The sequence below is a fragment of the Lepisosteus oculatus genome, chromosome 1 (genome assembly GCF_040954835.1).
Source record: "Lepisosteus oculatus isolate fLepOcu1 chromosome 1, fLepOcu1.hap2, whole genome shotgun sequence".
In the NCBI taxonomy this organism is placed as follows: domain Eukaryota; kingdom Metazoa; phylum Chordata; class Actinopteri; order Semionotiformes; family Lepisosteidae; genus Lepisosteus; species Lepisosteus oculatus.
Window position 1 is genome coordinate 53,949,573 of NC_090696.1, and position 17,878 is coordinate 53,967,450.

Sequence of the window (17,878 nt, forward strand, 5' to 3'; positions counted from 1 at the left end):
ATGCTATTTCCACTGAAGTCAGATCTGGAGCTTTAAGTCTCAAGTGTTTGCCGATCATAGGTGATGTATTTTTTATAGAAAAATGAGACATAACACAAAAATAAACAACATGAATAATGCAATCTTGAAAAAAATATTAAACATATTCTAATTATATTCCTCAAATTTGTTATGTAGTCTGAATACCATTTCTTTCTAAAAAAATCAATCACAAATTATGAATTACAAACTATAAGGATTTTTGCCACAAATGTAAGGGATTTGTGAAACATGATTTAAAAATTGGGAGAACTTATTGGGTCCTATGGCTTGTAATTGACATGAGCATGGCATGAAAAAAGACAACACAGAGTCAGAAGTAATACTGAGATTTCTCATTTTAGTAAAAAATGTCAGCCCTGCCAATGAAATTTAAATGATCAACTTTGAGATACCTGGTCTGATTGGAGAATTAGCAGTGGTGCCTCTTAAAAACACTTCACCACCTCACATGGGCATGCAAAGCTCATCATCTGGTTGAGAACCACTGATAGCGCTTTTCTTTACTGGAGTGTAAGTTTTAATGTTCCTTATTCTGCTTAATGTGCATTGACCATTCTTCTTGTGACAATGATTACCATGACCTTTTTTTTCGGTATCCTTTCACAGGGATTCAAAGACTCCTATACCAGGAAAACATACATTTTATCCTTAAACACGATTCACACATTCCAACAGCACTCAAGAATCAAATCTTTTCTAATCTATGTGTTTACAGATAGTGCATTCAACATTTCACCTGAAATTTAGAATAAAGCTTCTCCTTAAATCAACCACCCACTTCTATTTTTTTATGTAACAGTACACAGATGACACATTATGCAAGTAACAGAAGGTGCATATGACAACTTGGTACCTGTTACAAGGAATACATATGGTGGATAAAAAAAGATTATAACATATACATTATACATAGCTGTGTGAATTTAACTGTTTATTTGAATTGCATTAACACTAAAACATAATATATGTATATACAGTATATTAAAAATATTAACTTCTTATGTTTTCATTTTAAGACAGATCCAAAATGTCCTAAACTTGCAACATATAAAGCATAATGTGCATAATATAAGGAAAAATAAAATACATTAAACTTTGTTCATTTCGTTACTACAGCTGATGGAATCACATTTAGATATGCTTGGTTGGAGGAGGGAGGGGCAGCATGGAAGCACATTGGTTAGCATTGCAGTGCTGGGGCCCAGGGTTAAATTCCTGGTTTGCTATTTGCGTGGAGTTTGTAAGTTCTTCCTGTGTTCACGTCTGTTTCATCCAGGTGCTCCAGTTTCCTCTCTCGCCCCAAAGACATACTGGTAGGTTAATTGGCTTCTGGGGAAATGTACCCTGGTCTGAGTGTGGGCATATCTATGTTTGTACAGATGCAGCCATTCAAAATGGGTGGGGTATTTCGCGGCATACCCCGGTGGGCGTGGCGCGGTATCACGCGGTATCATTTGACGCTCTACCGGAAACTATCCGGCGTCACCTTGTAAAACCACCAGGGGGAGCTTAACCTCTCATATACAGCATTTGAGCTTTTCATTTTGAACTGTGTATTACAGCATGTTAATCCTCAGTCATTAAAATGTTGGTATATTTTATGAAAGCAAGATTGCTCAGTTGGACAAAAGTACACAACCTACCTTTATCAGAAATATTTATGCATCAAAGCCTTTACCGAAGATATTACTAATAGTACTAACAATGGATGACTTTGGACAAGCTGTATACTCAAAGTATAATTTCTTTAGCACATTTGTACAAGCACTTGGAATCTGTCCAAGCCATACTTTGTCAGGCATTTTGTTTTACTTCAACGGGCATAAAAACTTCCTTGCTTTGAAATACACACCGGTATTCCATTTCTCCCTAACGATTTTAAACATCGAAGTATTTAACTAGCATGTGAAATAGCGTGTGAAAAAGTGGTAGTTTTAAGCTTTTCTGCTAATATAATATGGAATCACATATCTAAAGAATTTAATAACGATATGATTATATTCGTGTACTGTGACAGGGCTGTGTAGGGCTGTTTCGCCTCCCTCTTCATGCGACTTCCCCTGTAGCCTACTGGTCTACGTGCCTGACTACCAACTCACGGGTTGTGTGTTCAAATCCAGCTGGTGCCGGACTTTTCTTTTAACAAACATTTCTTCGAAAAAATAGAATAGCGATATTATGGACAATCAATTGACTTTTATATTTCAAAATATCGCAACATGATCGAGTCTAAGTCATTTTGATAACAATGAATAGTCACCTTCTTCCCTTCTGACAGCGGTTCCTGCTTCTATTGTGTGTGTGCAACAGAGTAAATTTTTATAGAGAAATGGAGGCTGGACAGTATGCGTTACAATATAAACATTTATATAGATTTAAATCGTGTTCTGATTTAAATCGCGAACGCGTGTTTAATTATGTGTTTTTTAATCATTATCAGGCTAATGCATTTCTACGTTTTCTGTATGAACCAGCTTAGAGGTTCATACAGAAAGACAGCTTGTGTTTAAATAGAGTGTAAGGTAATTTATGCTTCTAAAGTCATGGTCAGCATTTATTATTGTACTGTGCTGTAAACTTGTTCTGTGCCTAGTCACATTATTTTATAGCGTTTTTATAGCGTTATCAAATCTGTTGACTCCGGTATCTCTTTAGTTAAAGACTTTGATGCTTAAAATGTTTAGGGAGAAATGGAATACTGGTGTGTATTTTTTACTTTAAAGTACCAAGACCAGCCATATACAGTACTGTATGTTAATGTTCCAAAATTAATATTGTTTATGGCCTTCACACGCGTTACAGTATGCTTCTATTCTTTTTATGCTCAGCTACTAAGATTTCCCTTCAGTGGTAAAATTCAATATCTACAACGGGCACAGTAAAGACGTTTACTGTACTGTAAATCTTTCTACGACCGACCAACTGTCGTACCGACGAGTGCCCCTGTCGGCCAATTAATCACGTACCGTAGTACCCCGCGTCATCTTGCGTCATGATGCGCGACGCCGCAGCCAATTACCTCCGGTACGTGTCTGTACCGCTCACTTTGAATGGCTGCATCTGTATCTGTGTGTGCCCTGTGATGGACTGGTGTCTCCAAACAGGGTGTATCCCATTGGGGTGCACCCATTGTTTGCCATTATGGGTTCTGGCTCCCCTGCGACCCTGTATTGGATAAAACGGTTTAAAAAATGATGGATGGTTGGGGGGAATATAAAAAACTTTTTTTTTGTTGAAATGTCAAGGCCGGTGTGGATACTCAATCTGGCTGTTAGTAAGCTTCCTTAGTAAATATGCACATTGAGATGAGACTATAAGCTGAAGGTTCCCATGTCATAGTTAACTTATCAGATATTTTAATAAATTGGCACAATGTCCGTTGACAGTTCTGACCAAAAAAATGCATTAAGGTAATCTGGCAATGTACTGTAAATACATTTAACTACAGTATAAAAGTGATAGGTAGATATTAGGTGGTGCTGTCTAGGACTAAAGACTGTAGGCTAGCTAGGATCATGGCAGCCTCTTCTGCTCCTGATCTTCCGTAGACGATCTTCTACTTTTTCATTTTTGATGCTAATGATACCAGGACTGCAATTAACATTCGAATAATAGTTTCTTTTTCCTCCCAAACACAGTATCTGGTGACCACCTTCAAAATCAACAAACAAAAACCATTAGGAGCTCTCCATTTGCAGAACTTTCTTCACATTCATTCAAAACAATGAAGTGATTATGAATATTCTATTGTTAAACAAATATTCTTGCCAATAACAAAATCACTTTATTTGGTGATGGAATATTTAAGTGTCTATTTTGGAAGCAGAAATGTAATCATTTAATGGAAAGTAATGTTAAAGCTGATCTATATCCATACATCAAATATATACCTTTGCAGTGCAGTGTAAATGTTATAAATATGCAATCAAGTTGCAAACATTTTTTAAATGACCTAAATGAGTAAATAAACATTTCAATAAACCTTAAACAATAACATTTTAATACAACTTGAACAAGGAATTTGTTATATATACATGTATATAGTATTCACCTGAGGCTTTGAGGCTTTTTAAACAATGGAAAACTTCAGAAGACTGTCAAAAGTGCAAACACTCCATACAGTAAGGCACAGGGATAAGCAATAAGCAGTTGTTGTCCTTCCATTGCCAAAGTGCAAATTAAAATTTTTGAAGCTGACACACTGCACCAAAGAATTATCACAAGAGCAAAAATAGTCCCAAGAATACCTCTGGAAAAAAAATACATACACATACATGCTTAGTCTCATAATCTTACTAAACACATTATAAATATAATTTGACAAAAGTACAAGAAAATACAAAAAGAACCAACATTTTATGGTTTTGAGATACTTGACTTATATGTGATAAAACTGCAATATTAAACTGAAAAAAATTGAAGAGGGGTTGCAGTGCCTAACTTTACTTTTTTTTTGTAAATAATGTGTGTTGGGGGAGAAAGATTTTAAAGCAGAGGACACTAGTTTATAAACGATACTAAGCAACAAAGCACAATACTTGAAACAGGAAGGCTTAAATTGTCTTTACTAATGCATACCTTTATAGGAACAAGTAAATGCTGATTCCTGAAAATAAGAAAGAAAACACAACTGTTTCTGCAGTTTTGGGCATGGCCCTGGTGCCATATTGGAGGTGGTTTCATGGCTGAAACAGTGTATTTTTAATCCACTTTTCAGCAAGGAATTAACCTCTGTTCTTTATACCTTTAATTGTAAACTTCTCTCTTTATGATTTTTATATTGTCAGAATTCAGGTGGCATACTAAAAAAGCATAGGAAAGATTATCCAAATGATTTACAGGACAATTATGAGAAGTTTATTGGCAAACAAATTGATATTCAGGAAGTTTTTCTTTGTAACATTTTTTGTAAAAATTACATAAATCTTCATAAAAATTATTGCAGCCTAATGCAGGATTTGTTTTCTTAATGTGAGGAACTTGGGTTTTATTAAATTAAATTGCATATAAAATCAAAACGCTATTACTGTATGTTTTTTTTTACCTTTGGAAAGTAAAAACAAATGTCTTAACAGTAACAATGTAAAATGCTTCCATTGAAAATTTGGTCTTCTGAAAACAAGAGGGATATATGTGGAATACAATTACTATAAGCTTCCAATTTTTATTGGTATTTAAAAAATTGAAAACACTGCTTTTATAATGACGGTGTAAATGTAACCCATAATGCATAATGCAACAAACAGATAATACTCACTGTAAGGAGAAGAACACGGCAAAACTGGATAGGCTGACCATTGGGAGAAGGCAGTAACCTAGAACACTGGCCACACAGCCATAAGAGACTTCCGTCACACTCATCAAGTTCAAAAGTGTGTACATTCCAAGGCATCCCAAGGCACTAATGCCATACACATACCCAAAGTGAGCTTTACCTGCCTGTGGAAAAAAAAAGAAATTAATATATTACCTACATTTAGTAATACAATTCCTCTCACCTGCAAATTGCATACATGCCCACTTTTATATTCAAAGTATGTAAATTTAGAATGTACTGTATAGCTTTCTCTCACTATCTGTGGAACTCACACATGCATAGTTTCCATATTGAGTAACTATCTTCCCAAACTGCAGGACAATCCTTGCTTATATAGAGTTCTAGAAAACTACTGAAAATGCATAAATTCTCCACTAGCTAACAACTGTGTGCCTCCCTCACAGATCTCCTTCAAGCACTGTATGTCTGTCCATTCAGCTACAGTAGATGTTTGTGTTATTTTATACATTATTGTGCCCACATGTGCCCTTTTAAGTATATTTAGTTCCTTTGGTATTTTATTATTTTTAATTACAACGTACTGTATTACATTTATATTTTGATTAATAATTCACATGATAAGGATTTGGAAGGTATGATGACACAATGATTTGCATTGCAGCCTCGCAAAGCTGGGGCTCTGGGTTCAATTCCACACCTGCAGTCCTATCTGTATGGAGTTTTTATGTTCTCCCTGTGTTCACATGGGTTTTCTTCGGGCATTCTGGTTTCCTCTCACAGTCCATACATATAAAAATACTGGTAGGTTAATTAGCCTAGGTGTGACTGTGTGCATGCCTGTGTTTGTCTTTGTCCTCAATCTCCTTGGAGACTGGTCACATTTGCTCAACACCACTCGGTGCTACACACACCAAATTCAGCAGGCTGTCCCAACTACCTGTGTTAATTAACCCTGAATGGCAAAGTAACCCAAAAACGTTTTATGGGTAAAAATGGTAAGGCTTAATAATCATGTAAAATTCAAAGCAGAGAAAATGTCAATATACCTGTCCTATCCCAAATTGACAAAATTTGAAATCTATATCTGTTGCTATTAAACACAAGCTTTAAACAAAGTGAATTTTGTTTCAGAGAGTTTGCTGTCCTATTTATCTTTGTAATTTCTGACTTCCCATACAGTGTAGTCCTCAGGCCACAAACATTCTCTCCTAATTTGGTGATGCATCTTTGGAATAGGAAAGTACTGTAGATATCAGTCCACTTGTAGGCATTCATGTTGTAGGAAGGGAGATTATGCTTGGGTTGTATTATTTTTTTAGGATGCAGGGTATTTTTCTCGGCCTGTTTAGGTATTTCATAGTGTCCAGATTACAGGTGTAGAATTCTGTGTTTCTGGATATGTAGGACGCAAGCATTTTAGACGTATAGTTTAATATATGGGGAACATTTAACTGGTATTTTTGTTTAATGTTGAGTAGTTTAATTGTATCATTAATAAATATTTGTCTATCAAAAATTGTGACTCTGCTTTTATTACTCTTTTGTCAGAGCTGTGCCAAGCAATAAAGGAAATAACACATGTACCTATAAATTATACCTAGCACTGTGGTTTATTTTCATTCTTTCATTTCCCACTCAATCCTAATTTGTTATTTGTTCTTGAACTGTAGTTGATGCAGAGACAGACAGCAGAGAACATTCCCGTGTTTACCTAATAACAACGAATACTATTTTATGAACTGTATTATATCTTTTACAACACAGTACATCATCTGATCTGGACTGACTGGACTACTCCCTTTACCTTTTTTCCCCTCCTCACAGTCTTTTCCTTTGTCCCCCCCTTTACCCCAATTAAGGGGAGGTGGAAATTGACATTTTGAATTTGTGGTGCCTCGTGGGGCATCTCACTCTGTGACAAGCATATACACACTAATGATTAAAGGTAGTAAGTACACGTACTGTATCTGTGATAATTGTAACCTGTTTTTTGCTGCTTCCATTATCACAAGGCCAAACTGCTTTGAAAGAAAAAGAATGCTTTAATATATCTGATCCATTTCATTACTCAAGGATTTTATTTACTTTTCATGGTTCATTTTAGAAGCCTCCTCCATGAAATTGCTTCAAGGCAAAAATGTTCTATTCTACTGAATTGGAACTTAGAGTGTTCTTAAGCACACGGTCTGTGATTGAAACCTGTAAAACCGGTTTAATTCGTCACAGTCAGCACTCTTCAGGTGTGAGGGTCTTCTGCTCAGAATGAAACGCTAAAATGTTTGTGTATATTCTAATGGTAGTGGGGGCGGGGTGTGTGGGAACAGGTTTGGTTGAAATTGCATTGATATAATTCAAAATATTTTGCTAACAATGTTAACTGTTTATGAATAATAAAATGTATTAACTAAGGAGTAGGATGGCACAGTTGTTAGTATGTTTTTTGTTTTGTTTCTTTTTCATAAATACAACAGTAGTACCTGATGTTTCAGTGGCTTTCAAAATTAAATTATGCATGCAAACCTGTGAACTAGAAAGATAACTAAGATATCCATCCATTATATTCCATAATATCCATGAAATATATGGCGCTGAAATACAGTATGTGTGACGCATAAAAGACACCAAGGGATTGGGTGAGCTCCCATCACAAAAAAAAAACTGCGAACCTGCACTACAGCGACCATAGTACAGTATGGAGACCAAGGCGTTTTACGGGAAGAGACGGGGTGCTTCTGCCGCCCCAGCTTCCAAAGAGCGAAGGATAAGCAAATACAGCAGACTTCATCTGAAATACGCGATTACAGCGCATATTACAAGGTATTATTGCCGTTTTGAATTTTAAATTCAATTATAATTATTTCTTCATAGCCTGTTCTTCAAGAAAACACTGCACGGGCGAAACGATCTACCACCAGGACAGTAAAAAAGAAAGCGGTAAGACGGAAAAAAAGAAAAGTTTATTTTGACTTCTGTTCCGCGACTGATGAATACTACTGTGTGACTTTATTTCTTACATGAATTATGTTATTTTGCCACCGGCCGTGGGTCTCTGCTCTCGGCCACTGGCCAGGGTGCCAACCTGTAGAAGCAGCACCTGTATGGAGACATTTTGGCAGCAGCGGGAGCATTACGATGCATTACTGGGGAGGATTGGGAGGCTAGAGTTCCAGCAGTCAAACAGTTGAGCAGCTGTCTCCCGAAAAGTGCCTCTCCCCGCCGCGCAGGCTGCAATGCCTGGCGGAAGCTCTGCCCCCCGCAGAGCACACACCGCCTCAGGACACTCCATCCCGGCCTTCTCAGTTCACCACCGCGCAGGAATCTGTTGATGCTGTCCCCGCCGGCTATCTCACCCCAGGAAGCACAGCGGAATTCACAGATGCCTGTGGGACGAATAATTCTCCCAGATGTCCAAATGCTACCCATCACTCAGGAGATGGAGGGGGGGTTGTACTTGCAGTGCATCGGCATAGACGGGAAAGCAAGAGCCGACCGCTACGCCGCCCTCGTGTTTCGAAATCTTGTGACTTTTGAAATTTACTGGGGGTGGACCACATCTGTAAATTTCGATGGGTCCAGAGGCAAAAGTGCCTTGCCTTGCAATCTCCGGGAAACCATTAGTACGATGGTGAATCGGAGATTCTCAACCCTTGCTGCGTACGACTGGAAAAGAATTCGTGATCGGATCAACGAAATGCTTCGTTGGAGGAGGCGATCTTTTCCTCTTGTCTAACAGTCTGTCCACAAACAAAACATTCCTGTTAGACAAGAGGAATTGAAAAAAAAAACAATTTTGTCAATGAAAACCGGTGTGTGTGTCTCTCCCTGCTGGATGTCCCTCTCACAAACTGCTGAATGAATAAAATAATTTTATTGAAAACGAGTTTGCGATTGTCTGGTCTTTAAATTCTTGAGATACGCGATTCCATATTATATTCCCTTTTAATCAAATTCTAAAAGTATGCTTGTTGACTCCGGTATCACGTTAGTTAAAGACTTCGAAGCTTACAATGTTTAGGGAGAAATGGAATACCGGTGTGTATTTTTTTCTTTAAAGTACCGAGACCAGCCATATACCGAATGTTTATGTTAAGATTTCCCTTCAGTGGTAAAATTAGATATGAATATTCAATACTTAAACGGGCACAGTTAAGACATTAAATAAACATATACATATTGTATACAGTACAATTTGCATACGGAAATATGTTTATGTTACGCGATTAAAAAATAAATAAAACTGGAAGGTCCAGCACCACCATTATGTTTATATGGTTGTTTTTGTTGGTTGGTTGTTATTATGGTTATTAATAATACGATCTATAGTTGAAATCTGAGCCTAAATAAAAAGAAAAAGCAAGTGATTAGGTTTATGAGCAATCTAATTACTTATTCGTTTAAAACGCTATATAAAATAAAGTTTATTATTAATTTGCTGGACAGAGCGGTGAACATTATTATGCATAAGACAAAGATAACGATCCTGATCAGTTTAGAAATCTGTGTACTGTCGTGGAATTTAACTATCAAGGAAGCCACAAGAGAGAGTTCTCACCTGAGTAAGGTCTTTATTTCAATATTGCAATATTGGGAGCCCTGCTGCCACTTCGCCAAGTGCAACCAGAGACTCAATTTGTTACAAGCAGTACAGGGTTTTTATAAGACGTTGCGCTGTAAAAAAGTTCAGCACTTGGTCCCTTCTAAAACTTCCCCTTTCTCTAAGAGAAAACAGATTACATCATAGAGCGAGAGAAGAAAAACTAGATTTGTTATTCAAAGCTTATCAGTTACTTTCAGCTAATTCTAATGACCCAGACAGCATATATTGTTTTGGTACATTGTCTTCTAAACTAACCTAAACAGTGTACTTTGTTGACGAACTGTTTTCTAAAATTCTGCACGTACTGTAGCATAGCAGTTATATCCTTGAAATATTATCTAAAAGCACCAATATATTTTTTTGCAAAGCTCTCTACATTTTTAAGAATCAATTAACTCATTAGATTTCCACTACAGTACGCTGTAAGGTTTTTACTTCTTAAACTTTTAAAATACACATTTTGAATAGAAAGAAATCCTCTTCCTGGCACAGTGTGTATAGCACACCAGCACGTCTTTTTTCTCCAATCAGAGGGGTGTCAGATAGTGTCAGCCAATCACCATTCTGCGTTGGGTAGCTACAAGACAGCTCGCATGATCAGGCAGGCGAAACAGCCCTACACAGCCCTGCCGCAGTACACGGATATAATCATACCGTTATTAAATTCTTTAGATACGCGATTCCATATTATATTCCCTTTTAATCAAATTCTAAAAGTATGCTTTTTGACTCCAGTATCACGTTAGTTAAAGACTTCGAAGCTTACAATGTTTAGGGAGAAATGGAATACCGGTGTGTATTTTTCCTTCTGATATTTTAAGCTCTAGTTGAATGATAGGTGTCGCATTTTAAATCATTTTTGTAGCTAGAAATTATGAAACGCCCTGTTAAAAGCAAGGAAGTTTTTATGCCCGTTGAAGTAAAACAAAATGCCTGACAAAGTATGGCTTGGACAGATTCCAAGTGCTTGTACAAATGTGCTAAAGAAATTATACTTTGAGTATACAGCTTGTCCAAAGTCATCCATTATTAATACTATTAGTAATATCTTCAGTAAAGGCTTTGATGCATAAATATTTCTGATAAAGGTAGGTTGTGTACTTTTGTCCAACTGAGCAATCTTGCTTTCATAAAATATACCAACATTTTAATGACTGATGATTAACATGCTGTAATACACAGTTCAAAATTAAAGGCTCAAATGCTGTATATGAGAGGTTAAGCTCCCCCTGGCGGCGCCGGATAGTTAGTCACGTGACACATGTGAAATGCGTGATACCGCGTGATGTCGTGACAACCCACCGGGGTAGGCCGCGAAATACCTCACCCATTTTGAATGGCTGCATCTGTATGTTGTTTTCTGTGGTAGAACATCTGTAAGCATATACATTAGTTCCATAAATTCATTTAATTTGTAGAGGCTCAAGTGGAGCATGGGAAATGGGCAACTGGAACCTTACGATCTGTTCTAATGCTGCATGCAGAAATGATAGACAGGTATACCTACTATACATGGTGAACATCCCACATGGTGTTTTGGTAATTAGGGCCCCTTTAATTTACTGTATGTAAGACTTCAAGTTCTGAAGGGCTAAAAACACTACCTAGATCTCCAGAGTATTGGCACAAAATATCAGCTTCATCATCAGCTTCATCTACTACTATAGTAGACATGGAAGAAAAATGAGAAAAAATGTCTACACTACTACAAAAGAATGTCTTGCACCTCTCATACAGTATAGTTTTGCCAAGAATTTATTAGAGGTTTGTATTGCTACTCTTGCTGTTCCTTTATTTTCTACCATTATTCTACAAATATTCTTACAAGCAAGGATGAAACCAATGCAAAATAAATAGTTTGAACTTCTGTCCATGTTCTGGCATATTGTGATCTTAGCAGCAGTTTTAGACATGAGGCACACGATCTTGTGAATGTATTGAATGGTTTCTCTAGACATTGGCATTCACAAAACATGGATTGCAGTGACACTTCAGGCATTTTAATTGTAAGGAATGTCTTAATACCAACAGTTGTACACATACTACTGTATGTGTTTGGCAGACACTTTCCCTTTGGTTCATGCAATTCCACTGTGTAATTTTCAAATCAATGACAGAATAGTCATATGATGTAGTATCCGAAATTCAGTAATTCGAAACACAGCCACTGTCAGAAGACAAATATAAACTTACCAGCAGCAGAGTTGCTCCAAGTGCTACACAAAATACCACTGGCCCAGTGAGGTCAGTCTCATTCATGATCCTGCCATCTGCCGGCTTAAACGGATTTAGAACCGTTAATGTCTTTTGCCAAATATTTTCAAAGTTAATACCTAGCTCTGCAAAAAAACACAATTAGAGAAAAATAAATGTAGAAATATGAATCAAAAGAAATATATTTTAAATCTCATTTAATTCTAAAGAAATGTCTCAGGAAAAAAAATATCAAAATGCCTTAGGAAATGCTTCAGCAATTGTAAGACTTTACAAATTTAACATTGATTTTGGCATCAGGTGAACATTCAATTTAAACATATTTAATTAGATTTGATCATTACTAGTCACACTATTAGATATTTCAGCCACAGATAGCAATAGGAAAGATTGATGCACATGACAGAGACTACCACCTTCTTTTCCCACAACAACCCCAAGATCTTGACTCTGTGAAAAGAAATATAATAACTGATGGAAAGTGTGATTATATAGGCCAAAACGTCGATTGACATCATCCTGTTGTGGCTGCTAGGAACTGCAAGTGAAAATCTTGTGGTTTCTGTTCATATTGTAACCTTGGAATAAGCAGTACAGATTCCATGCAAAACAGATTCAAATACTTTGGAAAAGAATCAATGACAGAATGTTTTCTAAAATGCTACCTTAACAATGATTATTAGCTTCAACAACACAGTTGGGTATCTCATTTCCTACATCCACAACTCTTCGCATACTGCCTCATCAGTATTGCCTCTGTGTTTTTTTCCCCTTTCTCAACCAATGTCAGCACCAAACCATAAATTCACCAGTACTGTCTGTCTCTATGTCTCCCTCTCTCCCAGAGGGTGCAAAAAAGTGTCTCATGTTTTTGTTTTAAATGTCCTTCCATTGGTTGACTGCTTTTACTGCCGATTATGAAGAATCCTGTGAGGATGTTGAATACTCAGATCAGATTTCTAAGTAAACTCTGTTCAAAACTTTAAATTTTTGCTTTTCAGTGTAAGTAATTTCTTTAAGCCCTGGAATGCATATGATTACTCTTCATAGGAATACTGTAATTCTAAGAATTGAATTCTTTAAGAGGCAACCTTGTTATGTGGTGACCAAAAGTGTACAAAATATTCAAAATGGTCTCTTAAGATTGTAAAATGTTATCATATAATAAATCAATTTAAATTATATGCATTTAACTACATATCTTAATATTTTGTTTGCTTTTTTATTGCTTTCCCATTTTTCTGGAAAATGTAATTTATATATTAACATAATCACTTAAGTCCACTTAAGTACAGCATTTTGTATTTATAGTTATGTTTTTGCTACCTGCACATACTTTTCGACACTTACATCAAATGAAATCTGTACAGCGATTGCCCAGTCCTGAATTATATTTAAATCTATTTGAATTTAATTTGTGCTGTTATTACAGTGTAGGACATTGGTGTAATTGCTGAAAAAATCAGAAACTGTAACAGTAAATTCTGAGAGTAGTTGACAACTTTTAGAAACCAATTAAACATAATAATTTACAGTCTTACACACAAATTCTAAATAGACAATATACAATTTATTGATATGACCAAAACATGCATAACAACAAACACAATAGAATATATCTGTGAAACAATCTGCTGTGAACATGGAATGTGATAGTTCACTCAGGGATTACAAACTACAGAGATAATAACTCACAGTCTACCTCATAGGTTCTATCAGTCTCATATTACTAAATCATAATCATATCAGACACAAGTGAATATGCATTTACTATCATGAACTAAACATCAAACACATTTGTAATAATAGTTCTTTCATCAATAAAGTGATAAACTAAATTTAATACTCAAAGATCCATTGTCCAGGCATCCATGATGAGTTTAAACTTTGCACTAATAAAAAACTGGCTGTGTTGTCCATGGCATCTTCTCTGTGCTGGGAGAAGAGAGAGAAACAGTTTTTCTGGAATTGCCCAGGAGCTTGTGCTGGCCTCAGAAAGCTCTGCCAAAGTTGTGCCCTGCTGACTTTGATCTTAAAAAAGTCACTGTACAGTTTGTCTTTTTGGGGTTCAGAAGATAGACAAAATGGGAACTCAGTTCAATCATACATGCTATAGCTTTGTTCATAATCTTCCGGAAGTCTACAAAAAGAGAGTCCAATTGTCTAATTTTTTTGATCAGGCAAAAGTAATAGCGGGTTTTCAAACACAAGATTTCTACTGTTTCAGGAAGAATATCTTGAACAGAATTGAGCACTTTACTCACCTGAGACTCACCTAAGTCTTGGTCTGACGTCTTGGTGAAATGTTTAGGTCCTGACTTAGACTGCTTGCAGTCTCATGGTAGGAAAAGTCAGTGGTTAACTGGAGAAAAAGGACTTGTGTTCCAGTTTATATGGGACGACATCAAAAGTTGATTGACTGAGATGCTGTCAGGTTTGGTTCTGGTACCCAAACTACAGATCCCCAGTTGGTGGTGCAACAATCCGACTTGATAACTACTGCCCAAATTGGCTTACAGCTTATAAGGATTTTGGGGGTAAACTGGTTAAAGAAAAGTATCTCTAAATTTATGAATTTTGGTGGGATTAATTCAGAAAGCAAAACAGATTTTATTACAAAGAAACACAGTATTATCCAATATTCAAAACATCCATAAAACAAGTAAGGCAGTAGGAATCTTTTTCCAAAACAATTAGAACAGTTCATGCTTTGCAGAAAACTAAACACAATTATACTTAGACTATCCTGGAAGGGGCCGTGAATCTTGAGTCATTAATGGCGGTACCTCAGTCCCCTTATAAGCCTCAAAGACTCCCTCTGTGGTGTTGCCAGGGGAAAACAGGTGTAAAAGATGTAACTCACACCACACTGATCTTCTTTGTCTTTCGTCCGTATGTTTCCCAAGTCCGTTCCGTAATCCGTTGCCTGTATCCTTAAACGATCCAAATTTCCGAGCCCGTATGTCCACACTAATCCGCACCGTATCCAAGTCGTAATCCATAAATCTTTGTCATATACCGTATCCAATAGTCCGTTATTCTTTAATTCCTTCCAGCACAATCCGAAACCTCTCCTCCCTCCAAAACGCTTTCACCTTATCGGCTTCCGCGCCGGCTCACTGCTTCTGGGGCATTTATATTCTGTTTCCTGACGCAGCTCACCTGTGTCTCATTGTTTCGCCGCATAGATCTTTTCCAACAGCGGGTCAGCTGGTTATCCTTGGCGGCCATCTTGCCTAGGTCTATATCTAGTATATCCAGTGTTTCATTACGGAAATACCGGTTATAAATGACCCTTCCCCTGTTCCTCTTACATTCCCTCCCCCTGAGATCAGCCCCGTCCTCGGGCGGTCTAGAAAAAAATAAACAGTGCATTCGGGAGAGGGCATCTACATTCCCTTGTTTCCTTCAGGGTCTATATACAGATGCAGCCATTCAAAGTGCGCGGTACACACACGTACCGGATGTAATTGGCTACGGGGTCGCGCATTGTGACGCACAATGACGCGCAGTACGTGTTGGTCCGTCATAGAAGGATTTACAGTAAACGTCTTTACTGTGCCCGTTGTAGTATTGAATATTTATACCACTGAAGGGAAATCTTAGTACCTGAGCACAAAAAGAATAGGAGCATACTGCAACGCGTGTGAAGGCCATAAACAATATTAATTTTGGAACTTAAACATACAGTATATGGCTGGTCTCGGTACTTTAAAGAAAACATACACACCAGTATTCCATTTCTCCCTAAACATTTTAAACATCGAAGTCTTTAACTAACGTGATACTGGAGTCAACAAACATACTTTTAGAATTTGATTAAAAGGGAATATAATATGGAATCGCGTATCTAAAGAAATTAATAACGATATAATTATATTCATGTTGCAAAAAAACTGCAACGGACATAAAAACTCCCTTGCTTTTAACAGAACGTTCCATAATTTCTAGCTACGAAAATTATATAAACTGCGACACTTATCATTCAACCAGAGCTCTAAATATCACAAGGATCCTCTAGAGCCCAGCACTGTATTAAAAGAATCGCGTATCTAAAGAAACTAATAAGATAGAATTATATTCGTGTACTGCGACAGGGCTGTGTAGGGCTGTTTCACCTTTGTCTTCATGTGACTCTATTCAAAAGCCATTTAGCAAAGAGGGGATGAGAAGAGTGACTAGTATACAGTACAGTACTTTAGATCTTTGTTTCTGAACCGGGGAAAATCTGATCATGTTTCTCTATAACAATAATAAAAAACATTGACACACCCGGACTGTTAAACCAACGCATTAGCACGTCAAAGCCCATTGAGGAGCAGGGCGCAATAACTGTTTTGTCCCTTGATTTAATGATCTGCATTAATAACAGAAATCAAGTTCCTGCTCTTTGCAGACGACCTGGTCCTGCTGTCGCCCACAGAACAGAGGCTGGCGCAGAACCTGGCGCTGCTGGAGCAGCACTGTCAGACCTGAGCGCTGACAGTCAATCTGGACAAGACCAGAGTTATGGTTTTCCAGAAAAAAAGCCAGACCCCCATTAGTCTTCCTGAGATTGTCGGATTATGAAAGAATAAAAGCATCTTATTAAAAACGCGTTTGACATGCTAATGCGTTGGTTTAACAGTCCGAGTGTGGCAATGTTTTTTATTATTGTTATAGAGAAACATGATCAGATTTTCCCCGGTTCAGAAACAAAGATCTAAAGTACTGTACTGTATACTACTTTGTCACTCTTCTCATCCCCTCTTTGATAAATGGCTTTTGAATAGAGTCACATGAAGACATAGATGAAACAGCCCTACACAGCCCTGTCGCAGTACACGAATATAGTTATATCTCATTAATTTCTTTAGATACGGGATTCTTTTAATACAGTCTTTGCTGTGCTTTAGAGGATCTTTGTGATATTTCGAGCTCTGGTTGAATGATAAGTGTCGCAGTTTATATAATTTTCGTAATTAGAAATTATGGAAAGCTCTGTTAAAAGCAAGGGAGTTTTAATGTCCGTTGGAGTTCTTTTGCAACATGAATATAATTATATTGTTATTAATTTCTTTAGATACACGATTCCATATTATATTCCCTTTTAATCAAATTCTAAAACTATGCTTGTTGACTCCGGTATCACGTTAGTTAAAGACTTCGATGCTTAAAATGTTTAGGGAGAAATGGAATACTGGTGTGTATGTTTTCTTTAAAGTACCGAGACCAGCCATATACTGTATGTTTAAGTTCCAAAATTAATATTGTTTATGGCCTTCACACGCGTTGCAGTATGGTCCTATTCTTTTTATGCTCAGGCACTCAGCACATGTCCACAGACATTCACAACAGCGACATATCATAAAACGTTTGCACATATAGTTAAATTATTAGTTGTTTTTCAGGAAGTTAAAAAAAACACTTGAATTACTTATCCAGTCTCTCGAAATAAAGTTATTTTTTAAGCAATGCAACAAACGTTGGGCAATGTGTTTTTTTAATCCAACATTGACAGCCACATCTTAAATCTTGTCAGTCAGCTTTTTTTTCTCTATTTGAATTGTGGCTTACACATCGCACGACTTTAAAAGCTAGAAAGACAGGTTTCGATTCACATTAGCTGGCGAGCCTTGTTAACAAAAAAACTAATAATAATGTAACATGCCACTGTTTGTTCATGAACAAAGTTATACTGAGATTTCCTTAGATACGCGATTAAAAAAAAAAGTTTGTATCCCCGGCGGAAAACATTCCATAAGAAT

At 36.9% G+C, this 17,878-nt stretch overlaps 1 protein-coding gene across 4 annotated transcripts in view; it reads right to left on the reverse strand.

Annotated features, from left to right (window-relative positions):
• Nucleotides 1-215: 215 nt before the first annotated feature.
• Nucleotides 216-17,878, reverse strand: part of zgc:123321 (Protein YIPF5-like) — a 44,709-nt gene continuing 27,046 nt past the window's right edge. For 2 of the 4 annotated variants that reach the window (XM_015345338.2, XM_069190611.1), the window contains 4 exons: nt 12,111-12,256; nt 5,300-5,481; nt 4,094-4,291; nt 216-3,694 (listed from right to left, as the gene is read on the reverse strand). In XM_015345338.2, the coding sequence (XP_015200824.1) occupies nt 4,129-4,291; nt 5,300-5,481; nt 12,111-12,256 (491 nt within the window). In that variant the 3' untranslated portion in view covers nt 216-3,694; nt 4,094-4,128. Of the gene's footprint in view, nt 3,695-4,093; nt 4,292-5,299; nt 5,482-11,244; nt 11,292-11,318; nt 11,579-12,110; nt 12,257-17,878 lie in introns of those variants that run through there. The other 2 variants (XM_069190613.1, XM_069190615.1) reach the window with 2 other exon arrangements.